This window comes from Symphalangus syndactylus, chromosome 20 (assembly GCF_028878055.3).
Source record: "Symphalangus syndactylus isolate Jambi chromosome 20, NHGRI_mSymSyn1-v2.1_pri, whole genome shotgun sequence".
In the NCBI taxonomy this organism is placed as follows: domain Eukaryota; kingdom Metazoa; phylum Chordata; class Mammalia; order Primates; family Hylobatidae; genus Symphalangus; species Symphalangus syndactylus.
Window position 1 is genome coordinate 28,339,074 of NC_072442.2, and position 26,582 is coordinate 28,365,655.

A 26,582-nucleotide genomic window follows, 5' to 3' on the forward strand; every position below is an offset into this window, starting at 1 on the left:
GGAATCTGCTACCCTCGACACGAGCTTGCTTGCCGGCGAGGAGTGTAGAAAGTGCTGTTCACAGACTGCGTGGTGAAGGAGAGAAAGCGACAGAAAAGAGAGCCATAGTGCTGACGTTGAAGGCCCGGCCCTGTGAGGTTGCACAGGGTAAGTGGCGTTGGCTAGGCGGCAGCGGTGAAGGGGAAGGAAAGAGGATTTGAGCTGGGGGCGGGGCTTGCGGCACAGCGTGGCTCCTGATTGTTGGATCGTGGCTGCCAATCTCGCAGAATCGCTCGGTTAACCAGTGCGCTGGCGAGACGCGCTCAGATATACTGAGTGAACCCTGAGAAGCAGTCTCAGATCCTGACGGTGCAGCAGCCCGCAGTCTCAGCCAGGGAGTCCCAGCCGCTTTCAATGGAGGAGAAGCCCGGCCAGCCACAGCCTCAGCACCATCACAGCCACCACCATCCGCACCATCACCCTCAGCAGCAGCAGCAGCAGCCGCACCACCACCACCATTATTATTTCTACAACCACAGCCACAACCACCACCACCACCATCACCACCAGCAGCCTCACCAATACCTGCAGCATGGAGCCGAGGGCAGCCCCAAGGCCCAGCCAAAGCCGCTGAAACATGAGCAGAAACACACCCTCCAGCAGCACCAGGAAACGCCGAAGAAGAAAACAGGTCTGGGAGGGAGGACGGGTGGGGGAAGGGGGTTGGGGGTGGAGGACAGGGGAGATGGGGGTGGGGGCTGGATCCGAAAAGCGCGGACGGGGTCGGGGTGTGTGTGTGTGTGTCCCCTCCGGCTCTGGGGATGCCCCTTTCATTCTAGAGCTCCGGCTAAGCAATGGGGTTTGCAGCGCCCTCTCCTTCCCTCCAGCATGGGAGAGGCCCAGCCAGGCCAGCGTGACCTTCCTGGCCCCGGCCCCGGCCCCGGCTGAAGGGAGACCCGCTGGGTCGGCCTTACAAGTCCAACCTCATTATTCTTTTCTCATTCACCTCCCTTCGTCCCTGGAGTTACCTCAATTTGGGGGCCGTGAGATGGGGTAAACCTACCCCCCAAAAAAATCCCTCGAGGTGTAACTCAGGAAGGCCTAGCGAATCCCGACTCGGATGGTGTCGCGAGACCCTTTTGCAGGCGTCGAGGAGTGGGTAGGTAGGCTGAGTTGAGGAAGTGCCCCTCACCCGCCACCCCAAGCCCACCTGTGGCCTTGGGGCTCCCCGTCTCCGGGGGGGGGCTATTGGGACCCCTCATTTCATGGGTCATTTCCACCACTAAACGCCCTTTTTGGGCGCCAGACCCCGCAGTCTTGTCCCGCGGCTCCTCCCGAGGCCGGCACCCCGCGCCCGCTCCCCCCAGAGCCGGCGCGGCTGGAATGTTCTCTCCTCCTCGCGGGGCCGCTTCCTGTCCGCCATGTTGGAAGCCGATTCCTGTCACCGACTCCGGCCCACTGAGGAGCGGAGGGGGAAGGGTGTCGAGGGCCACACGGGGCGGCGGAGCCGGGTGACCCGGGATCACCACCGGCCGCAGCCTCGCCCTGTGCACTGCGGGGGCTCCGGCGCCCCCCGCTCCGCGGCCGCCCCTCCCCCCGTCGCCGGCCGGGGTTGTGTAACCCGGTGGCGGCGCGCGGCCCCGGGCGGGTCCCTGGGGTGAGGGGCGGGGGTGGTTGGGGTGGGGGAGGGAAGCGGCCACGAGGGGAGCGGCCTGCACAGGGCCCCGCGCGCCAGCGGCCGCGTTTCCCGCTCCCGGGTGCGGCGGGAGGCGCGGGCAGTTGGGCCGGGGAGCCGGCCTCGAAGCGGAGCTGAGGGGGAAGGAGGCCGCGGGCGGCGGCCGTGGCGCTCCTAGGGCAGGAGGCCTGGGGGGGCGGCGGGGGGATTCATTTTGGGTAGAGGCGGTGCCTGAGGCCGGGTGGGGTACCCAGCGGGAACCCAGCTCCCCGGTCACGAGTTTCTCTGCCACAGGAACCTCTTCTCCTGCCAGGTTCGCTCACGACTCCGCCTCTGAGGCTTTCACTTGGGCCTTTTCCTCCTAGCAGCTCATTTTCTATAAAAAAAAAAAAAAATCCAAAAACCTTGTTCCATTCCCCTCCCCACCCAGCACTTACCTTCTGAGCTTGGGTAGTGTCTTTGAGGTGAGGGATTTTTAAAAATGCTAGAATGGGGAAGAGTGCGAGCTTTTTGACCCCTCTTTCTTGTCCTTAAGGGTGAACCCAAGTGGCTCATCCATGAGGTTAGATTACTACCATCTTGCCTCGGATGAGGCTTCTCTCCGTGTTAGAAAGGTGTTTTCTGTATTTTAAAATCGATATTGATCCCCAAACTAATCTTAACAAACGAGAAATTGAGGGTAAAAGTCATGTAAGAAGGTATTTCACGAGAAGTGAGTTTAAAAGTTTATAACACATGCAGATTTTAAAAAATAAGGGCTCTTTATAAATTGAAGAGAAATGAAGTGTAAGAAAGCGTATGTTAAACCCAGCATATCGAATTTGATAGAAGGAATTGTTGAGAGCTGGAGAATAAGTGCTTTTTTATTGCAGATTGTAACTTGAGGACTGAAATTAGAATGTCAGATTTTCCATCTTGGGACTTCGTAGGGACCCGATAGTATGCAATAGAAGTGAACACATACACGCGAGTTAGGTGTTTAATCCTAAAGATTTGGAACAGTTTAAAAACTGTTAGGGACTGTATAACTAGATTTTTTAGCATTAGATCTTGTTCAAAAGATGAGAAAATACTACCATATTATGGCTGCATAAGGCAATATTACTGTTGAGATTGAAAAATTGTATCTCATCGGTCAGGTTAATATACTCTTGCCGGACTTCTCTCTACATAAAGAAGCAACCCCTGAACCATTCAAGGTGGTATTCCTCCAAATATTTCTTATCTTGGAAGGGGTGAATAAAGAGGAGGAAACTGGAATTAGCAGTTTTGACAGAATGTAAACAATTTGGGGCGAATGTATGGTTTGGTCACAGTACTGTTGCTTTGACATGCATAATGCTAATAACCAAGAAAACATTACAATATTTTTGAAATTTATCTGTAACATGTTGAGGTAGGCTTTGGTAATCCATTACTCACAAACCTAAAGAGGAACAGTTTTGTTTTATCCAGAAGAGGGCGCAAGAGGCGGCCAAATGTGTTGAGTAATTTGTTTCTAATTGAAAAGCTGGATTTATCAGGACTCAAGTTTCGCTGAGTCTTTTGGAAGTCGGGTTAGTATAAGCAGCCCTAAATAATAAAAGTGCTAGGAGTCCTTTAATTTCTTAAATTCATTCTATAATGTTTACATTTTTCTTAAATATCTACTATTTAAAAAGAAAATTTCTTTCTGGCATACTTCATACATATCAACAAGGTTGTTATGAGAAAAACTTGATGTAGTTAAACGAGATTTTCTTTTTTTTGTTGTTATTAAAACTTGCGGGTGGGAGCACAGTGGCTTCTAAGCCGGTTTTGCATTGTTTGGTGATTTCCAATATCTTGAGTCACTACATACTAGTAATCTTAGGAAGAATTATTCTAGTTAGCTTTGGTTCAGCTCAGTTTGGAGATTGGATTTTTTGCTGTTTCAGATTGCTCATCTTTAATTGAAATCTGAAAAGTTGTGACTAATGGGCCCAAGGATATAAACCTTTGTTTAACCTGTTAGCATGTTAAATGATATAGGTAGGTCTTGTATTCCCTCCAGAGTTAGGTAAGGAGATAAAGTTACATCTGTTAAAAATGATGAGAGCCTTTATTTAGGAACTTTATGCTTTTCTTTCTTTTTTTCTTTTTCTTTTCTTTTTTTTTTTTTTTTTGAGACAGTCTCACTCTGGCCCAGGCTGGAGTGCAGTGGCATGATCTCGGCTCACTGCAACCTCTGTCTCCTGGGTTCAAGTGACTCTCCTGTCTCAGCCTCCCGAGTAGCTGGGATTACAGCCATACACTACCACGCCCAGCTAATTCTTTTTTTTTAGTAGAGATAGGACTTCACCATGTTTGCCAGACTGGTCTCAAACTCCTGACCTCAAGTGATCCACCTGCCTGGGATCCTAAAGTGCTGGGATTACAGATGTGAGCCACTGCATCTGGCATTTTTCTGAGGAAAAAAGCTTTTAGAAAACATCCTAAGCAATCATCTCTTTCTTCCTGTTTCATAGTTAAAACTGTGCCACCAAAAATTTGATTTGATTGGCTATCATAGCTTTTCCAGCAGCCAAAAAATTTTTAAAAATGTAACCCTGTGGAATCTAAGAACTCTTAAGAGTTCTAAGAAATTGAAGGGGCTGGTGTGGTGGCTCTCACCTGTAATCCCAGCACTTTGGGAGGCCCAGGCGGGCGGATCACTTGAGGTCAGGAGTTCAAAACCAGCCAGGCCAACATGGTGAAACTGGGCATTGTGGTGCATGCCTGTAATCCCAGCTACTCAGGAGGCTGAGTCAGGAGAATCTGGGAGGCGGAGGTTGTGGTGAGCTGGGATCACATCATTGCACTTCAGCCTGGGCCACAGAGCGAGAGTCTGTCTCAAAAAAAAAAAAAAAAACTCTTACAAGATGTATTCTCTCATGGTACAAGTTTTGTGCCAGTCTGTTTTAGGAATGATTATGCCTTGAGTATGTTTTCTTGGGTTACTTTAATACAGTAGAAGAAAATGCCTTTATTTGTTCAGTTTTAGTATTTGTACCTTTTTTTCTAATGTAGAATGAATAAGTCCTGTTGTGAATCTAATAGACTTCTACATTAACTTATTTTGGAACAATGGTTCTCAGACTTATGAAAATAGCAGTATTCCTATTAGACTCCTCATTTCTGCTGCCTTAAATGTGTGTGGAGTGTCCGTCTATTGTGTATCTCTCTTTTTTCTTTTCTTTTTTTTTTTTTTGAAGCGGAATTTTGCTTTTGTTGCCCAGGTTGGGGTGCAATGGCCCAATCTGGGGTCACTGCAACCTCCGCCTCCCGGATTCAAGCCATTCTCTTGCCTCAGCCTTCCAAGTAGCTGGGATTACGGCGTGCACCACCATGCCTGGCCAATTTTATATGTTTAGTAGAGACGGGGTTTCACCATGTTGGTCAGGCTGATCCCGAACTCCTGACCTCGAATGATCCACCCACCTTGGCCTCCCAAAGTGCTGGGATTATAGGCGTTAGCCACTGCACCCGGCCTGTATATCTGTTGCTAATGACTTGAGCTCAAGATGCTTTTGTGAACATTTCATAAAAAGGTAGATAACTAATAGCACCATTTTGTTACAGTGGAAAACTATTTGAATCACCTATAATAGAATTGACTTTTTATGGTGGTTGAAGGTTTTTTTTTTTTTTTTTTCTTGAAAGAGGGTCTCACTTTGTCACCCAGGCTAGAAGGCAGTTGTGGCATCTCAGTGCATGTTCACTGCAGCCTCGATCTCCTGGGTTCAAGCTGTTCTTCTCCCTCAGCACCCCCAGCTGGGAGTGTAGGCACATGCCCCACGCCCAGCTAATTTTTGTATTTGTAGTAGAGACAGGGTTTCTCCATGTTGCCCAGGCTGGTCTTGAACTCCAGCAGTCCGCCTGCCTTGGCCTCCCAAAGTGCTATGTTTACAGACATGATCCACTGGCAGTTGAAGATACTTATTTTATTTTTATTTTTTTTATTTTTTTGAGATGGAGTCTCGCTCTTGTCACCCAGGCTGGAGTGCAGTGGCGCAATCTCGGCTCACTGCAAGCTCCGCCTCCCGGGTTCACGCCTTTCTCCTGCCTCAGCCTCCCGAGTAGCTGGGACTACAGGTGCCCGCCACCAGACAGGCTAATTTTTTGTATTTTTAGTAGAGATGGGGTTTCACCATGTTAGCCAGGATGGTCTTATCTCCTGAGCTCGTGATCCGCCCGCCTCTGCCTCCCAAAGTGCTGGGATTACAGGCGTGAGCCACTGCGCCCAGGCTGGCAGTTGAAGATTTTTAATTAAACCTGAATACCATAACACTAAAAAATTGGATGCTTTTTATTGTAGTTTTGTTAGTAAATATTTTCTCATTGCATCTTTTGAGTCAAGGCAGTATTGCATAGCGGTAGGAAACCATGGATTGCAGATAGACTGGAGCTCAGATTTCCAGTTCTGTCACTTTGACTCTGGCAGTTTACTTCATCTCTCTTAAAGTCTGTTTGTCCGAATGTAAAATGAAGAAAATATGTTTTATAAAGGTTGGAAACCTTGGTACATAGATATTTTGGTTTCACATATTAACAATATGATCCAATATCTGGGAAATGTCAAAATGCAATTTAAGAATACTTTAGAAAAAGTTCACAAGTGTTAGATATTTGTCTGATAGATGCATTGGAAACTGCTGATAGTGACTACCAGCTATTTATGGTTTTGTAGAAATGAAGTCTTTAATTTCCTTGTAATACTGTTTCAATAAAACTTGATTTTTGCCCAGAGGGCATCTCTGCTCTGAATTGTAAAGAAAATTTTAGGCCGGGTGCGTGGCTCGTGCCTGTAGTCCCAGCACTTTGGGAGGCCGAGATGGGCGGATCACGAGGTCAGGAGATCGAAACCATCCTGGCTAACATGGTGAAACCCTGTCTCTACTAAAAATACAAAAAAGAATTAGCCAAGCGTGGTGGCGGGCGCCTGTAGTCCCAGCTACTCTGGAGGCTGAGGCGGGAGAATGGCGTGAACCCGGGAGGCGGAGCTTGCAGTGAGCAGAGATAGCGCCACTGCACTCCAGCCTGGGCGACAGAGCAAGACTCCATCTCGGAAAAAGAAAATTTTATAACAGCCTCGTGAGAGTGATGGGTAGATTGATTCTGTTAGATGAGAGGTATTTGGCATACCGCTTAAGAGGTCTTGTTTTCTCTGGCCTCAGACTTTGGTTTGAATCTTGGCTGAGTTCTACCTCTTGCTTTACTTAGCAGTAGATTGCATTTCCTAGTCTGAAAATGGGGCTGACAGGTGTCTTCTCATAGAGATGTTAAATAATATAAAGCTACAGCTCATAGCATAGTGTCTAGCATACAGTAAATAAACAGTTCTTAAATGTTAGGTATTAGTGTAATTTACATGTTGTGATTTTTTTTTTAATAAACCCTTTTTTTTCCCCTCCCCTAGGCTATGGTGAACTAAACGGTAATGCTGGAGAAAGAGAAATATCTTTAAAGAATCTGAGTTCTGATGAAGCCACCAACCCTATTTCCAGGGTCCTCAATGGCAACCAGCAAGTTGTAGACACTAGCCTGAAGCAGACTGTAAAGGCCAACACCTTTGGGAAAGCAGGAATTAAAACCAAGAATTTCATTCAGAAAAACAGTATGGACAAAAAGAATGGGAAGTCTTATGAAAATAAATCTGGAGAGAATCAGTCTGTAGATAAGTCTGATACTATACCAATTCCAAATGGTGTGGTAACGAATAATTCTGGTTATATTACTAATGGTTATATGGGTAAAGGAGCAGATAATGATGGTAGTGGATCTGAGAGCGGATATACAACTCCTAAAAAAAGGAAAGCTAGGCGCAATAGTGCCAAGGGTTGTGAAAACCTTAATATAGTGCAGGACAAAATAATGCAACAAGAGACCAGTGTCCCAACCTTAAAACAGGGACTTGAAACTTTCAAGCCTGACTATAGTGAACAAAAGGGAAATCGAGTAGATGGTTCGAAGCCCATTTGGAAGTATGAAACTGGGCCTGGAGGAAGAAGTCGAGGAAAACCTGCTGTGGGTGATATGCTTCGGAAAAGCTCAGATAGTAAACCTGGTGTGAGCAGCAAAAAGTTTGATGATCGGCCCAAAGGAAAGCATGCTTCAGCTGTTGCCTCCAAAGAGGACTCGTGGACCCTATTTAAACCACCCCCAGTTTTTCCAGTGGACAATAGCAGTGCTAAAATAGTTCCTAAAATAAGTTATGCAAGCAAAGTTAAGGAAAACCTCAACAAAACTATACAGAACTCTTCTGTGTCACCAACTTCATCTTCATCATCATCATCTACTGGGGAAACTCAGACCCAATCATCAAGTCGCTTATCCCAGGTCCCTATGTCAGCGCTGAAATCTGTTACTTCTGCCAACTTTTCTAATGGGCCTGTTTTAGCAGGGACTGATGCAAATGTTTATCCTCCAGGGGGTCAGCCACTGCTAACTACTGCTGCTAGTACTCTAACACCCATCTCTTCTGGAACAGATTCAGTTCTCCAGGACATGAGTCTAACTTCAGCAGCTGTTGAACAAATTAAGACTAGCCTTTTTATCTATCCTTCAAATATGCAAACTATGCTGTTGAGCACAGCACAAGTGGATCTGCCCTCTCAGACAGATCAGCAAAACCTGGGGGATATCTTCCAGAATCAGTGGGGTTTATCATTTATAAATGAGCCCAGTGCTGGCCCTGAGACTGTTATTGGGAAGTCATCAGAGCATAAAGTGATGGAGGTGACATTTCAAGGAGAATATCCTGCCGCTTTGGTCTCACAGGGTGCTGAAATAATTCCCTCAGGAACTGAGCATCCTGTGTTTCCCAAGGCTTACGAGCTGGAGAAACGGACTAGTCCTCAAGTTCTGGGTAGCATTCTAAAATCTGGGACTACTAGTGAGAGTGGAGCCTTATCCTTGGAACCCAGTCATATAGGTGACCTGCAGAAAGCAGACACCAGTAGTCAAGGTGCTTTAGTGTTTCTCTCAAAGGACTACGAGATAGAAAGTCAAAATCCTCTGGCCTCTCCTACGAACACTTTGTTAGGCTCTGCCAAAGAACAGAGATACCAGAGAGGCCTAGAAAGGAATGATAGCTGGGGTTCTTTTGACCTGAGGGCTGCTATTGTATATCACACTAAAGGTAACTCATTTGTTTCCTATACAAAGATTTTTATTGGCCAATTTAGTATATTGTTTATATTAAGAGAATTTTAAGAGAATTAGTTGTTCATATTAAGAGTATTTTAAGAGAATGACAATGTGGATAAGCAGCTGGCGTCAAACTAATTCAGGGTCCTTGGAACTAGTATGATTAAAATTTAGAAGAAATGTTCACTTTTCCAACTTAAAAGGATTTTAAAAAATACAAACATAATTGACCTACCTGGTTCAAAGAATAGAAGTGAGGAGAACTTGCTTAAAGTTTGTTGATGTTATATTTTCTCCTGACTGAGTGCTTGAAAAAAATTTTATTGAGCATATGTTCTCCTTCCGTGGCTTTTTTTGTCTTGGCCTTTTTGTTTGTTTTGTGTTTTTTTTCTTTAAGACGGAGTCTCACTCTCTTGCCAGGCTGGAGCGCAGTGGCGTAATCCCGGCTCACTGCAACCTCCGCCTCCCAGGTTCAAGTGATTCTCCTGCCTCAGCCTCCTTAGTAGCTGAGATTACAGGCAGGCACCACCACGCCTGGCTAATTTTTGTATTTTTAGTAGAGATGGGGTTTCACCATGTTGGCCAGGATGGTCTTGATCTCTTGACCTTGTGATCCACCTGCCTTGGCCTCCCAAAGTGCTGGGATTACAGGTGTGAGCCACCACGCCCAGTTGTTTATTTGTTTTTGAGACAGAGTCTCAGTCTGTCACCCAGGCTGGAGTGCAGTGGTGCGATCTCGGCTCACTGCAACCTCCGCCTCCTGGGTTCAAGTGATTCTCCTGCCTCAGCCTCCCGAGTAGCTGGGATTACAGCCATGTGCCACCACGCCCAGCTAATTTTTGTATTTTTAGTAGAGACGGACCCTGTTGGCCAGGCTGATCTCAAACTTCTGACCTCGTGATCCGCCCACCTCTGCTTCCCAAAGTGCTGTGATTACAGATGTGAGCCACTGCGCCCAGCCTCTCCTTTGCTTTTTATATCATATGCGTCTTTATTAGTGAGCTCATTTAATAGTTCTAATTTGATTAAAATGAGTAGAAGCACTGTTTTTGAAGAGGAGTCTGATAAGTCTTAGAAGGAGTAATGGATGCCAGTTTGTAACTGGAAAATAAGTTAGACAAATTACAGTGTCAAGTACGATTAGCATAGTTGAGACCAGGCTCTTGGGATTCTCCTTTTCATAGCCCTAAAGCCCAAGTTTAAAGGGAACCAGGTATCTTTCGAGTTTCATGCTAATAACTTTCTTTTCTTTTCTTTTTTTTTTTTTTTTTTTGAGATGGAGTCTCACTCTTGTCACCCAGGCTGGAATGCAGTGGCGCAATCTTGACTCACTGCAGCCTCCACCTCCCAGGTTCAAGCGATTGTCCTGCCTCAGCTTCCCACATAGCTGGGATTACAGGTGCCCACCACCAGGCCTGGCTAATTTTTGTATTTTTAGTAGAGATGAGGTTTCACCGTGTTGGCCAGGCTGGTCTCAAACTCCTGACCTCAAGTGATCCACCCACCTGGGTCTCCCAAAGTGCTGAGATTACAGGTGTGAGCCACCGTGCCAGGCCTCACGTTAATCACTTTCTTAGAATGTGATTTGTGTCTTAAAGCAAAATTCGCTGTATGACATAACTGTAATCTAAATCCTTAGAGCAAATAATGAGGTTTAACGATGATGTTTATATCCTTTTGCTTTTGAGAACAGTGGGTTTCAGTCTTCCCGTACTTTCCTACCTCTTCCTCCTTTCTCTAACAGAAATGCATACTCCATGCATGCATGTGCACGCTTAATACATAGTGCACATTCCCATTTTAACAATGGCTCATTTAGGCAGTGACTTGGAATTGCAGGGAAAGGGGACCATACCAGATTGTGGGAACTGGGTAATTACCATATTCTCTCTGGAAGAAATACTGCCTCAGGGATGAATAACAAAGCGATTTATGTGACTTTTAAGCAAATTTCCTAGTCTGCATACCTTTCCTTATCTGCAAGCTGGAAGACATTGAGTATAATAAATAGATGTCCTTTTAATATCATTTTACTTCCTTAAAAATGGAAGTAGTAGAATTACTTAATGGAAGTTTAAGAACAGGAATCCTCACAGATAACATTTACCTGATTTCACTTATTCTCCAGCTCTGCTCTTTGGAGGTAAATACAGGAGTTGGTTGTTTTTAGGAATGTTAGGGCAAAAAGATAAATGCTTTGTTTTTTAAGACATGTATTATACATTAGTTAACCTCTGCCAGGAGAGTTGGGTTTTTTGGTATTGTTTTCTGTGCCGTCTGCCCTCTAGAGACTATTACTGGAAAATGTTTACCGAAGTATTTTGCACTGGTGATCATTGTGTGAGCCTGAGAGGATATCTGGTTGTGTTATGTTCTCTTACCACCTCCAAAATATTTTGGGAGGCCCAGTGTGGTGGGTCATGTCTGTAATCCCAGCACTTTGGGAGGCTGAAGTGGGAGGATCACTCGAGCTCAGGAGTTGAGACCAGCCTGGGCAACAATGTGTAGTCCCAGCTATTTGGGAGGCTTAGGAGGGAGGATCACTTGTCCCTGGGAGATCCAGGTCTGCAGTGAGCTATGTTTGCACCACTGCATTCAAGCCTGGGCAAAAGAGTGAGACCCTGTCTCAAAACAAAACAACAAAATGTGTGGGATATGTTCCATTAGGTAACTGGTTAATAGTTTTTATGTATAATTTCTATTATGTGGAATTGCAGGCCATAGTTTAAATGGGAATGTTAACTTGAATTTACTCTTTATGCATTTTCCCTATCCATGAGCTAACTGAATATGAAATCAGTGGTATTTAGATAAGCTGAATACCCCTATATGGGTGCAGTTATATTTAGTTTTGCTGGTATTAATGAAAAAATTTGCTTTAGGTAAAGTGTCATCTTGAGTTTTGTATTTGGACATGATTGGAAATTAGATTGGTATCAAAATATTTACCCCTCTAGAACAATAAATAATACTCAGTTCAGTTAGGTTCCAGAGTAGTAAGTTCTTTGAATTCCTGCCAAATGTTGATTGGTCCATTAGTGGTCCATTGGCCACTCATTTTTCTTTACTTGAATTAGATTTGAAGATCTTTTGTAAGTGAAGGCTTTTTTTTTTTTTTAAGTTAACTCTAAAAGAAGTAATAATCAGTTGGGCTACTGGAATATCCTTTAAGAACATCTGTATTATTTTCTTTGTGCTTTAGTGTAGTTTTCAAGTGTTCAGTAGTAATCTCTGAGTAGTTGAAGTTGGGCTTAGGATTTGGAAGTTCTCTGCATTTCTCCTGACTTCAAAAATAAGCCCTTCAGCAACTTAATTTGGAAATAGTGGGTAAGAGAGTGCATTATGCCACTTCTTTAAGAATGGTGCGCTATTTATTTAATTTATATGAAGAAAGATGTGTTTATTTTGTTTTTTGGTGTTTTTTTTTTTTTTTTTTTTTTTTCTTTTTTTTGAGATGGGGTCTTGCTCTGTCGCCCAGGCTGGAGTGCAGTGTCACAATCTCAGCTCACCGCAACCTCCGCCCCTTGGGTTCAAGCAATTCTCCTGCCTCAGCCTCCTGAGTAGCTGGGATTACAGGTGCACGCCACCACGCCTGGCTAATTTTGTATTTTTAGTAGAGACAGGGTTTTACCGTGTTGATCAGGCTGGTCTCCTGACCTTGTGAGCCCACCTGCCTTGGCCTCCCAAAGTGCTGGGATTACAGGTGTGAGCCACTGCACCCAACAAAGAAAGGTGTTTATTTGACTCAAGGTTTTGGCAGCTGGGAAGTCAAAGTGCATGGCGGCAGCTTCTGGCAAGGGCTTTTTTGTATACAGGAAGTTTTTAGATTAAGCAATTACTTGGAACCTTAAGCGTACTATGGATTTTTAAAAATTTGAGTGTTAAGTACAATTGAGGGTATGAAGTAAAGATACAGTAGAGCATAAAAAGGGGATTTGTGCCGGGTACGGTGACTCAAGCCTGTAATCCCAGCACTTTGGGAGGCTGAGGCAGGTGGATCACAAGGTCAGGAGATCGAGGCCATCCTGGCTAACACGGTGAAACCCCGTCTCTACTAAAAATACAAAAAATTAGCCGGGATGGTAACGGGCGCCTGTAGTCCCAGCTACTCGGGAGGCTGAGGCAGGAGAAGGGCATGAACCCGGGAGGTGGAGGTTGCAGTGAGCTGAGATTGTGCCGCTGCACTCCAGCCTGGGCGACAGAGCAAGGCTCCGTCTCAAAAAAAAAAAAAAAAAAAAGAGGGGTGGGGGATTTGTGTGGATTCTAATTCTTGGGATTTTCCTTTTAGCTGTTTTTTAAAGAGACAGGATCTCATTGTCACCCAGGCTGGAGTGCAGTGGGCACTATCATAGCTCATTGCAGCCTGGAACTGGGCTCAAGCTCTCCTTCCTCAGCCTCCCGAGTAGCTAGTACTACAGGTGTATGAGGTGTATGCCACCATGCCTGGCCTCTTTTAGCTTTTTATATATGTTATATGTTATGCCATTAACTTTTCTTTCTTTTTTTTTTTTTTTTTTTTGAGACAGGGTGTTGCTGTGTTGTTGAGGCTGGAGTACAGTGGTGTGGTCATAGCTCACTGTAGCCTAGAGCTCCTGGGCTCAAGTGATCCTCCTGCCTCAGCCTCCTGAGTAGCTGGGACCGCAATGCCCAGCTAATTTTTTTATTTTTTTGAGATGGAGTCTCGCACTTTCGCCCTGGCTGGAGTGCAGTGGCGTGATCTCAGCTCACTGCAACCTCCGCCTCTCAGGTTCAAGCGATTTCTCCTGCCTCAGCCTCCCTAGTAGCTAGGATTACAGGCATGAGCCATCGTGCCCAGCTGCCCAGCTAATTTTTGTATTTTATATATATATATATATATATATATATATATATATATATACACACATATAGTGACGGTGTCTGTGTATTTTACCTAGGCTGGTCTTGAACTCCTGGCCTCAAGGGATCCTCCTGCCTCAGCCTCCCAAAGTGCTAGGATTACAGGTATGGGCCACCATGCCTGTCCTAACTTTTCTTTTCCTTTTTTTTTTTTTGAGACAGAGCCTCACTCTGTCACCCAGGATGGAGTACAATGGTGCGATCTTGGCTCGCTGCAACCTCTGCCTCCTGGGTTCAAGCGATTCTACCTCAGCCTCCCGAGTAACTGGGATTACAGGCGTGTACCACCGTGCCCAGCTAATTTTTTTGTATTTTTAGTAGAGACGGGGTTTCGCCATGTTGGCCAGACTGGTCTTGAACTCTTGACCTCAAGTGCTCCGCTCACCTCCGTCTCGGAAAGTGCTGGGATTACAGACATGAGCCACCACACCTGGCTGTGATGGCTCTTTTTTAAGAGACAGGGTCTCACCCTGTGACTCAGGCTGGAATGCAGTGGTACGATCCTAGCACACTGCATCCTTGAACTCCTGGGCTTAAGGAATCCTCCCGCCTCAGCCTCCTGTGTAGCTGGGACCATAGGTTCGCGCTACCACCCATGTTGTCTGGGCTGGTCTGGAATTCCTGCCCTCAAGTGATCCTTCTGCTTCAGCCTCCTTAAGTACTGGGATTACAGGCATGAGCCACCATGCTTAGCTTGTGATGGCTCTTAGTGTACATACCTGGGGCATATAACTGTGCCTTCTTAAAAGTAGTTATCTCAGAATGCTTAGCAAGCCTCTCTTTGACTTGACTTTAAAAGCTTTGAACACTAGATCCTAACTCTTTGAAGTAAACTTTTGATTTTGAAATGGTTGAAAGTCATTTGAAGCCAAGTCTTTGGAAATAATAATTGATATGAGTTGTGTGTTTGGTCAAAGTGCCAATTTAAACTGGGTTGATCTGTCTTACATGGCTATTATGGCACTGAAGGATATGAAGCATTTGAAATGCTGACATTTTGGAATATTCATTTAAAAATAGGCTGGGGCCAGACATGGCTCACACTTGTAATCCCAGCACGTTGGGAAGCCGAGGTGGGTGGATCACCTGAGGTCAGGAGTTTGAGACCAGCCTGGCCAACATGGCGAAACCCCATCTCTATGAAAATACAAAAATTAGCCAGGCATAGTGGCACAGGCCTGTAGTCTCCGCTAATTGGGAAGCTGAGGTGGGAGAATCGCTTGAATCTGGGAGGTGGAAGTTGCAGTGGGCTGAGATCGCACCACTGCACTCTATCCAGCCTAGGAGACAGAGCAAGACTTCACCTCAAAAAATTAAAAATAGTCTGGGTACTGTGGCTCTCGCCTGTAATCCTAGCATTTTTGAAGTGAGGCAGAAAAATCACTTGAGCCCAGGAGTTTGAGATCAGCCTGGGCAACACAGCGAGTCCTGATTTCTACAAAAAAATTTTAAGCATTAGCTGGGCATGGTGGCATGTGGAGGCTGAGATGGAGAATATCTCCAAGCCCAAGAGGTCAAAGATGCAGTGAGCCATAATCATGCTGTTGCACTCAAGGTTGTGCAACAGAGTGAGACCCTGTCTCAAAAACATAAAGCAGTCGGTATTAAGCAATTGCTTACAGATCTGTGTTGAGGTAGATTAATATGGCACCAATTTGGGTAGACTGGAAGCCATTTTTCTGTTGACTAGAAGATCAGTTTCTTGGAATAGTGCAGGTAGAGGTATAATAAAGGTCTTCTGCTTTGTATTTTCAACCATGTAAATGATCTGAATTTTTAAAAATAATTTATTTTTTTAAAAAGCTTTTAGATTGGGAAAGGGCATAAGGGAACAGATAAGATTACATAACAAGATTTGGGAAACAGGATATGAAGAGACAAATTATGATTAATCCATAAAATTGACAGGGACTAGGTATACAGTTTGGACATTTGTTCGAAGAAGGATCTGAATATTAAATTTTCTCTTCTAAACACAATGTGAATAAGTATTTTCACGTTTACTGCATTTTATTGCAATTGCTTCCTGAATGCCTATGGCATCACAGCTGTCTTTCTAATAATTTTATTAGTGTGCGCCTGCAAATTTGACAATTTTAAGATTTGCCTTGATTTTAGCCCTGGTTGGATTCCCTAGATTTGGAAAGGATACCTGTTTATGAGGATATAATAATGTGGGACATATAGGAATGAATGTAACAAATAATTCCTAATAGGGGATAAGGTCCCCATTCTCCCAGTGAGAGAACTTATACTGGCTGTTTAGCACCCATACTGACTGCTTGATGTTTCATGATGTCTGCTTTATGAATACAGTAATAATAAATTTACCTTGATACTGGTGAAAGATCACTTGTAAGGAATTTTTGGAAGTTAAAATTTAACTTCCAATTTCACTAGCTTAAGTCCTGAGTGTGAGGGAAATAACCATCTATGCTGTAAGAAGAGCAGACACTGTTACTATAATGATAGTAGCAAAACCAGAAATTGTTTATTACTATCATAGTAGTAGCAGTTTCATTCCAAGCAACTTTTACCCTTATAAAGTACATGGGGGGCCGGGTGTGGTGGCTCACACCTGTAATCCCAGCACTTTGGGAGGCCGAGGCGGGCAGATCACAAGGTCAGGAGATCGAGACCATCCTGGCTAACATGGTGAAACCCCGTCTCTACTAAAAATACAAAAAATTAGCCGGGCGTGGTGGCGGGGGCCTGTAGTCCCAGCTACTCGGGAGGCTGAGGCAGGAGAATAGTGTGAACCAACCCGGGAGGTGGAGCTTGCAGTGATCCGAGATCGTGCCACTGCACTCTAGCCTGGGCGACAGAGCAAGACTCCATCTCAAAAAATAATAATAATAAAGTATACGGGATTAGAATAAGTAGAGCAGTAGAAAAGAGAAAAATAACAAAAACAACTTGAGTTCCAAGTTTCTATTTAGGAGTAGTCTGGATAATTCTTCTTATCCTGGTTTGTTGTAGCTTCAGAGAAGAGTTCATTAAGAGGTTTACTGAAAAGGTGGTGACTTCTAACTACCTTAATTCAGAATTACTTGCAAACATGCTGTATTTCTTTTTCTTTTCTTTCCCTTTCGCTTTCCCTTTTTGACAGAGTCACTCTTGTTGCCCAGGCTGGAGTCCAGTGGCACGATCTCGGCTCACTGCAACCTCTGCCTCCTGGGTTCAAGTAATCTCCTGCCTCAGCCTCCTGAGTAGCTGGGATTACAGGCTTGCATCACCACGCTTGGCTAGTTTTGTATTTTTAGTAGAAACTGAGGTTTCACCATGTTGGTCAGGCTGGTATCAAACTCCTGACCTCAGGTGATCCACCTGCCTCGGCCTCCCAAAGTGCTGGGATTACAGCCGTAAGCCACCGCACCTGGCCTGAAAACATGCTATATTTCTCTGTGGGTATTGTCAAATTGAAAAGGGGTGGTAGAAATTTCTGACAAGCTTCTTTGTAAAAGAATAGGCAAGTATGGCAGACTGGTTAAGAAAAAGGAAATCAGAATAGCAAAACATGGTATAATAACCTGTAATCATCCATAAAATGGGCAAATCTGAATTAGGAGGGGAAAAGCAGAATTTTAATTTACCATGTCACCATCCTTGCCGAATTTTACAGAATTTGATCCAAAATGGCTTAATAAGGGGTTGGAAGGCATGATTAGTGATAAATTGATTTGGGGGTTCTCAGTTGTGGGAGTCAGTCTGTTTGGCATTATGTTGGTTTATTATCTATCTCTGGTGGAGCCATTTAATTTAGATGTTAATTGTTGAAAGATGTTCTAGGTTCAGGCACGGTGGCACATGCAAATCCCAGCATTTTAGGAGGCTGAGGTGGGCAGATCCCCTGAGGTCAGGAGTTCGAGACCAGCCTGGCCAGTGTGGTGAAACCCGGTCTCTACTAAAAATACAAAAATGAGCCAGGCATGGTGGCACACGCCTGTAGTCCCAGCTGCTCCGGAGGCTTAGGCAGGAGAATCTGTTGAACCTGGAAGGCGGAGGTTGCTGTGAACCGAGATTGTGCTGCTGCCCTCTAGTCTGGGCGTCAGAGCGAGACTGTCTCAAAAAACAAACAAACAAAATGTTCTGTTAGCTGAGACAATAGTATTATTCATTTTTAAATGCAAAAAATAAGCTTCTAGTTGGTTTTAGCCCTTTTAGCTTCAGTCTTTTTCCTTGAGGGATTTAATAACTAAATGCTGTATCTGTTCAGTTTGACTATATGAAATTGCTATTTTTGTAGGTCAGAAGAAGTTGAGTGTGAGCAATGCCAAATGGGTCTGCCTAATACAGTTTACAGTTATATTATTACTTCCTGGCTGACTTATGAATAGTATTTGTTCAAATCAGTATCCGCTTATTGCACCAAGCCCTGTGGGAAGCAGTAGTGATAAATAGATGAAAGGTGAGAGTTCGTGTCATTAAGAAACTTGGTCTAATAGTGAAACATATGGAAAGAAATGTATTACTATTGTTGGCTGGGCCCAGTAGCTCACACCTGTAATCCCAGCACTTTGGGAGGCCAAGGTGGCAGATCACTTGAGGTCAGGAGTTAGGGACCACCCTGGCCAACATGGTGAAACCCCCATCTCTCCTAAAAAAAATACACAAAAATTAGCCGGGCATGATGGCGCGTGCCTGTAGTCTCAGTTACTCAGGAGACTAAGGCAGGAGAATCGCTTGAACCTGGGAGGTGGAGGTTGCAGCGAGCCAAGATTGTGTCAAGTGTAATTGGAACCCCTAAGATGGGGGCAGGCTGAGGGAAGGGCAGTCAGGATTCCAAAAAGAAGTGGGCGTTAGTCTGTTTATTGTGCCCAGAGAGTAAGATTACTTTCGGTGGAGGGAAATAATAGTGTTTGAAGATTGCCAGCCATTCAGTTTGTTTAAAGGAAGGTGAATGGTACAAGTTTAAAGTCCTTTAACTTAGTTATCTAATTAATCTGTTGATGTACTAGCTATTGTGTCAAGTGCTAGGAGACACAAATTCAGTTTCACAGTGCTAGTAGCTTTTGCTGTAAGCAGTGAGAATCCATTGAAAAGTTTTGAGCAATGTGGTCACTTTCAGATATATATTTGAGACGGAGTCTCACTCTGTCACCCAGGCTGGAGTGCAGTGGCACGATCTTGGCTCACTGCAACCTCCGCCCCCTGGGTTCAAGCGATTCTCCTGCCTCAGCCTCCTGAGTAGCTGGGATTACAGGCGCGCACCACCACTTCTGGCTAATTTTTGTATTTTTAGTACAGACAGGGTTTCACCATGTTGGTCAGGCTGGCCTCGAACTCCCTGATGGCAAGTGATCTGCCCGCCTCAGCCTCCCAAAGTGCTGGGATTACAGATGTGAGCCACTGCACCCGGCTGTCAGATTTACATTTTTAAAGGAAAAGAATGGTTAGCCCGGTTGTAGAAGACAGAAAGTGAGGCCTGAGTAATGGCAAAGGAGGCCAGTTAAAAGGCAACTGCATAAACGTTCAAAAGATACTACTGCTTGAGCCAGGGCAATGACATTGGGCTAGAGAAAAAGAGATAGATAACTAGAAAGTTGCAAGTGTCTTACCTTTGGTTAAGATTTACCAGAGTTAAACATTGCCTCTGTAAATTCCTTAGTTTGAATTTCCTTGACTCTACCCACTCTTATATCCTACACCTTTACTATAACCCTCCTGGGGTCATTCTCTGTGTCTCAAATGTTGTTCCTTGAGTTCCCTTTTCATGTTACATCAATTTCCCTAGATAATCTCGTCCAGTTCTGTTACTATATATACTAGGCTTAAGACTTCTTCAGAGGCCAGGTGTGGTGGCTCACGCCTGTAATCCCAACACTTTGGGAGGCCGAGGTAGGTGGATCACCTGAGGTCAGGAGTTCGAGACCAGCCTGGCCAGCATGGTGAAACCCTGTCTGTACAAAAAAAAATACAAAAAATTACCCAGGTATGATGTCTCATGCCTGTAATCCCAGCTACTTGGGAGGCTGAGGCAGGAGAATTGCCTGAACCCAGGAGGTGGAGGTTGCAGTGAGCCGAGATCGAGCACTCCAGCCTGGGTAACAAGAGTGAAACTCCTCAAAAAAACAAACAAACAAAAAAACTGAGTTCAGACCATATATATTCCATATCATTGCTGCAATTCTATGTATATTAAATTGAATTCATTCTCTTCCAAAACCTGCTTTTTCTTTCCTGCTCTTAGTGAATTAGCATTAACCCAATTTTTTGTCATTAGATGATATGGACCATTTCTCTTAAGATCTCCATTTTTTTTCTATCTCGCATACTGTCTTCATGTCTTCTTAACATTTATTGGACCCTCTGTGTATTGTTACTTCATCTGTTCTGTTCATTACCTGGAAGAATCATCACTATTTAGTACAATAACCTTAGATTTCTTCAGTGGCTTCCCTTCACCTATATAATTGAATAACAAACTTTACTTCATATGTAGCTTTTTACTCTGTCCCCTGAATAATGTTCTTTCTCTAAATCTCTCATTCTTAGTGACTTTGTGAACCATAGCATCTTTGTTGCAACCACTCAATACTTGGTTCTGCATTGTAGCTCAAAAGCAGTCATAGATGGTACATATACAGTGGGTGTGGCTGTGTTCAATTAAAACTTTTGTTGTCGTTTTTTAAGACACGGTTGTCTCACTTTATTGCCCAGGCTGGAGTGCAGTGGCATGATCATAGCTCATTGCCTCCTTGAATTCTTGGACTTGAGCAATCCTCTTGCCTCAGCCTCCTGAGTAGCTGAGACTACAGGCATGTGCTGTTAGCACACCTAGCTAGTTTTTAAATGTTTTGTAGACATAGGGTCTCACCATCTTGCTAAGGCTGGTCTCAAGTGATCCTCCCACCTCTGCCTCCCAAAGTGCTGCAGTTACAGGTGTGAACCAGCACAGGCCCTCATTAAAACTTTATTTGCAAAAACAGATGTTGCATAGTAATTGTTTTTTCACCCCTGCTCAAACACACCTTGTTAAAGCACACACATACCACCGACCTTTGTTTATTGCTAATGCTCCTACTGATAACCCACCGTCCCAATGAAGTTGCTTACTAGAGTAAGCTCACAGAGGGCAGACTCTTTGGTTTTGCATCTATACCCTGAGCTGGTGAGTAGTATTTTTTTTTTTCAATCAACTTGGAATTAAGAACTTGTGGATAACTGGACATTTCGCTATAGGAAGCATTGTGATAGGGAGGTATTATGTAGAAAGTCTGCTCTAGGAAATTGAACATTAACTTTTCATTTGAGTGGCATAGCTAAATATAAGTTTTGATATAAAGAAATTTCAGATTGGGTGGTGGTAGTGGTTTAAAATACAGAATTTTGACAAAATTGCCTACTGGGTATATCTTAAGAGCAAAAACTTTCACTTAGGTTCTATTAGGTCTAATTGCCTACTTGGGTATATCTTAAGAGCAAAAACTTTTACTTAGATTCTATTAAGTCTGGCCTTGTGGGCATTTCTCAATAAATATTTGCATAATTAGATGCTGTGATCACTCTTCAAAAAGAACTGGCAAGTTAGATTTTGTGCTGTGTGTGTGTGTGTGTGTAGAAGAGAGCAGTGTTAAAATATCAAGGCTGGGCGCGATGGCTCACGCCTGTAGTCCCAGCACTTTGGGATGCCAAGGTGGGTGGATCACCTGAGGTCAAGAGTTTGAGACTAGCCTGGCCAACATGGCGGAACCCGTGTCTACTAAAAATACAAAAATTGGCCGGGCGCGGTGGCTCACGCCTGTAATCCCAGCACGTTGGGAGGCCGAGGCGGGTGGATCCACGAGGTCAGGAGTTCCAAGACCAGCCTGGCCAATATGATGAAACCTCATCTCTACTAAAACTACAAAAATTAGCTGGGTATGGTGACGTTCGCCTGTAGTTCCAGCTACTTGGGAGGCAGAGGTTGCTGTGAGCCAAGATCTCACCATTGCACTCCAGCCTGGGCGACAGAGTGAGACTCCGTCTCCAATATATATATACGTGTGTGTGTGTATATATATACATATATATATATATACATACACACACACGTATATATATACATATATATACACATATATATATTAGCTGGGCCTGGTGGCATGTGCCTGTAATCCCAGCTACTTGGGAGGCTGAGGCAGGAGAATCGCTTGAATCCAGGTGGTGGAGGTTGCAGTGAGCTGAGATCGTACCACTGCTGCTCTTCAGCCTGGGCGACAGCAAGACTCTCTCAAAAAAAAAAAAAGAAAGAAAAAGAATCAGTTACTGAGGTTGACCATCCCAAATCTGAGAATCTAAGATCCAAAATGCTTAGAGATCCAGAATTTTTCAGATATTCAAAAAGGAAATGCTCCTTGTCCAATAATATGATAGAAACATTCCAAAATCTAAAACACTTCTGGTCCCAAACATTTCAGATAAGGATACTCGTATGTGTATGATGATTTTGTATAATTCAAATTGCCTTCCTTAGCCTTCTTTATACTATTCACTTGTTTTCCTTCTCAGGGATAGTCAAAACATTAAATCATACAAACGAGGGGCCAGGCACAGCGGCTCACGCCTGTAATCCCAGCACTTTGGGAGGCCAAGGTGGGCAGATCACAAGGTCAGGAGATCGAGACCATCCTGGCTAACACGGTGAAACCCCGTCTCTACTAAAAATACAGCTGGGCTTGGTGGCATGCGCCTGTAGTCCCAGCTATTGGGAGGCTGAGGCAGGAGAATGGCATGAACCCTGGAGGTGGAGCTTGCAGTGAGCTGACATAGCACCACGCACTCCAGCCTGGGTGACAGAGCAAGACTCTTGTCTCAAAAAAAAAAAAAAAAAAACACACAAATGAACACATTTCATATTTAAAATCTGAATTGAGACTTTCATAACCTAAAAGGACAGAATGTAATGTCATCCCTTTCCTGTGTGTTCTATTGATAATGTCCTTTCTTTCTTTCTTTCTTTCTTTTTTTTTTTTTTTTTTTTGAGACAGTCTCGCTCTGTTGCCCAAGCTGGAGTGCAGTGGTGTGATCTGGGCTCACTGCAATCTCTGCCTCCCGGGTTCAAGTGATTCTCCTGTCTCAGCTTCCCGAGTAGCTGGGACTACAGGTGCCCACCACCACGCCTGGCTAACGCTAAGTTTTTTGTGTTTTTAGTAGAGATGGGATTTCACCATGTTGGTCAGCCTGGTCTTGAACTCCTGACCTCAGGTGATCCACCTGACTTGGCCTCACAAAGTGCTGGGATTACAGGCGAGAGCCACCGCGCCCGGCCATGTCATTTCTTGTTAGTCTTGTTAAGGTTAAGCATAGCATCATGCAAATGCTATTTGATTAATTTTCCCTTTCTGATCCTAACCTTGTCTGAGTTTCAGGGAAACTTTTAAATTTTGATCAAGTAAATGAAGTTGCTAGTAGTCAAAGAAGTAATTAATATTAAGTAACATGAAGGGAAATTGCATTCACTTCTTAGTTCAGCATTTCTGATAATGCTGATTTCTTTCTTTTTTTTGTTTTGAGACGGAGTCTTGCTCTTTCGCCCAGGCTGGAGTGCAGTGGCACGATCTCAGCTCACTGCAACCTCCATCTCCGGGGTTCAAGCAGTTTTCCTGCCTTAGCCTGCTCAGTAGCTGGGATTACAGGCGTGCACCACCATGCCTGACTAATTTTTGTATTTTTAGTAGAGACGGGGTTTCACCATGTTGGCCAGACTGGTCTCGAACTCCTTACCTCGTGATCTGCCTGCCTCGGCCTCCCAAAGTGCTGAGATTACAGGTGTGAGCCCTACTGCACCGGGAATATGCTGATTGATTTCTTTGCTAGAAGCTTGGCTTCATAGCTAGTTTTATAGGTACATCATACATCCCTATTTCCCCCTTAGAAGTCATGATCAAACTCACTACTCTAGAGCTCACATTTAAGGGTAATAACATTTTATCATAAATCATTTTTAAATGTATAATATTTGAATAAAACCTCAAGCTGCAGTAAAGAAGTATCTTCAACTTGGGTGTTTGCAAATAGTTGTTTTGTCTTCTTTATTCTAAAATGCGTATGTTTGCTTTGTTTTTAAAACAGTGTTGTTACTGTAACTGAAGTGTATTCTCAAAAAAAAGGGGAAAGTGCAGGGACAGGTTGAGTTTCCAGTGGGGAAGAAAAAAGGAAATGTTACTTATAGGTGGTTAACATGAAAAGTTGGATTAACTTTTTTTCTTTTTTATTTATTTTTTAATAATAGAGACAGGGTCTCCCTATGTTTCCCAGGCTGGTCCCTCAAGTGATCCTCCTGCCTTGGCCTCCCAAAGTACTGGGATTACAGGTGTGAGCCACTACACCTGGCCAATTATTTTTTTTTCAACATATGACTAAATATAGATTTATCTTTGCAGTAGACAAAGTGAATATCAAGTTATTACTATATACAGAATTCTTCAGGAATTTATTTGCTACAAAATATGAAATTTCTGTGCTTTAACTAAAATAAAAAATATTGGTTGTATTGGATTAATTTTTTTTTGCAGTAGGTCAACCAAGAGAAGGCTTATATTTGGACTTTTTAAAATAAGCCATTCTGAAATCCAGAAATTTGTAAGATAATAAAGACCATTTAACTGTTCCTCATTGTTTGAAACTAATGGAATAAGAAATTATATTGGAGTGTTAAGTGTGATTTCTGTGACTAGAATTCCCGAGCATCATCTTTTTTTTTTTTTTCTCCAGATTAGATTGATTATAGTTCTCCCCTTTTTAGACATCTCAGGAGAAAGGGAATTTTCCTGCCTTTCTTTGGATAGGTGTCTCCGCAGAGATTTGATGGACATACCATACAACTAAGCTTGGACAATTGGCACCTTTACTGCATACTCCCAGATTTGGTTTCATCACTCTGATATCTTGAATGGGATTTTATCTGGATAATTATCTTGTTCATCCTGAATTATTAATTGATCCCAGTATATGGATCTGACAAATTTTCAAAAAGCTGAGAGTACTGTAAAAAATATTTTTTAAAAGTACCAGGCTTGGCCAGGCGCAGTGGCTCACACCTGTAATCCCAGCACTTGGGGAGGCCGAGCCGGGTGGATCACAAGATCAGGAGTTCGAGACCGCCCTGGCTAACATGGTGAAACTGCGTCTCTACTAAAAATACAAAAAATTAGCCAGGCGTAGTGGCAGGCACCAGTAGTCCCAGTTACTCGGGAAGCTGAAGCAAGAGAATGGCGTGAACCTGGGAGGCGGAGCTTGCAGTGAGCTGAGATCACGCCACTGCACTCCGGCCTGGGCGACAGAGCGAGACTCCATCTCAAAAAAAAAAAAAAGTGCCAGGCTTGGTAGCTGAGGTGGAAGGATTGCTTGAGCCCAATAGTTAAAGACCAGCCTGAGCAACATAGCAAGACCCCATCTCTACACATGGCATGTGTCTGTGGTCCCAGCTACCTGGGAGGCTGAGGCAAGATCGCTTGAACCCACGAGATTGAGGCCGCAGTGAGCCATGATTATGCCACTGTACTCCAGCCTGGGCTATAGAGCGAGACCTTGTCCCCCTGTGCAAAAAAAAAAAAAAAAATGGTTTTTACATAGAGTTTTAATTTTTGCTAGGGGAGTAGGGAGAGAGATAGGAATATGATTCTACCATTCCCTACCCCTATTTATACACATACAATCAGAAAATAATAATTTTAGATCTGTATCTTATTTTGTCCTACGGAGGGATTATGTTGTGCCTTAACTGTAACCCTAGTCTAGATGTATCCCATCTTAATGAGTTTCACTTTTACTTTTCTTTAATAATTGATTGCTGTTAAATTGGAATGTAGTTACATATAATAGTTAAGCAGGGTTAAAATAATCTTTTTGTCCTTCCAAAATGATAGTTTTATTACCACAGAAGACTACTTATCCTTAACGTTTGTTATAGTTCATTTGTATTACTAAGTAGTTTGTGTTAATCTCCAGATAGAATATTTCCTTTCAAGGTCCAATTCTTTGGTTCTTGTGTAATAGTCAATTACTGTTGACTATATACAGCCCCCCGAAGCTTTCATGTATCGCAGGTAGAGTTTTTAACTGCATTCTCTGTGTATGTCACTATAATTTGTACATGTACATAATTTTCTCATTTTAAGATGCCAAACTAAGCACATTGTAGACATTTTGGATGAAATTAGAACAAATGATTGTGTGCCATTAATAATAGATGTGGATTGGCATTCTGACCTTAAAGGTTAAAATAAGAGGTGTGTTTAGGGCTGGGCGTAATTAACTGGGCATGGTGGCGCATGCCTGTAATCCCAGCTACTCGGGAGGCTGAGGCAGGAGAGTTGCTTGAACCCGGGAGGCGGATGTTGCGGTGAGCCGAGATCGCGCCATTGCGCTCCGGCCTGGGCAACAAGAGTTAATTCCATGTCGGGGGTAAAAATAAATAAATAAATAAATAAAAATAAAAAAGAGGTGTGGTTTAGAGGTTAGAACCATTTGCCTGAATGGTTAAACTAATTAAACATCAATTTTAATTAGTCAAACTTGATGAATGCTTTGTTCAAAAAATTTGGGCACCTCATTGAGGAGTCAGTGGATTACCAAGAAATACTTGGTGTTTTTTAAATAATGATGAGCTGTTATGAGAAGTATTATTTTATCTGTAGCATGTGTCTTGCATATCCTTGCCATTTGTGAAGACAAAATTATGCTGGCATTTGATTTCAGATAATAATAATCTACATGACACTTAAGAATTATAAGAGCCAGCCAGGCTGGCACAGTGGCTCGCGCCTGTGATCCCAGCACTTTGGGAGGCTGAGGTGGGCAGATCACTTGAGGTCAAAAGAAGAACTACAGGAGCCAGGCTCACGCCTGAGGCAGGAGGACCAGTCTGGGCAACAGACTCCGTCTCTACCAAAAGAAAAAAAAAAAATTAGCTGGGTGTGAT

General features: G+C 43.7%; 1 protein-coding gene across 1 annotated transcript in view; it reads left to right on the forward strand.

The window, feature by feature from the left end:
• Positions 1-266: 266 nt before the first annotated feature.
• Positions 267-26,582, forward strand: part of NUFIP2 (nuclear FMR1 interacting protein 2) — a 38,383-nt gene continuing 12,067 nt past the window's right edge. Inside the window, exons 1-2 of the mRNA XM_055257480.2 lie at positions 267-670; positions 7,071-8,792. Coding sequence (XP_055113455.2) covers positions 394-670; positions 7,071-8,792 — 1,999 coding nt within the window. The 5' untranslated portion in view covers positions 267-393. The remainder of the gene's footprint in view (positions 671-7,070; positions 8,793-26,582) is intronic.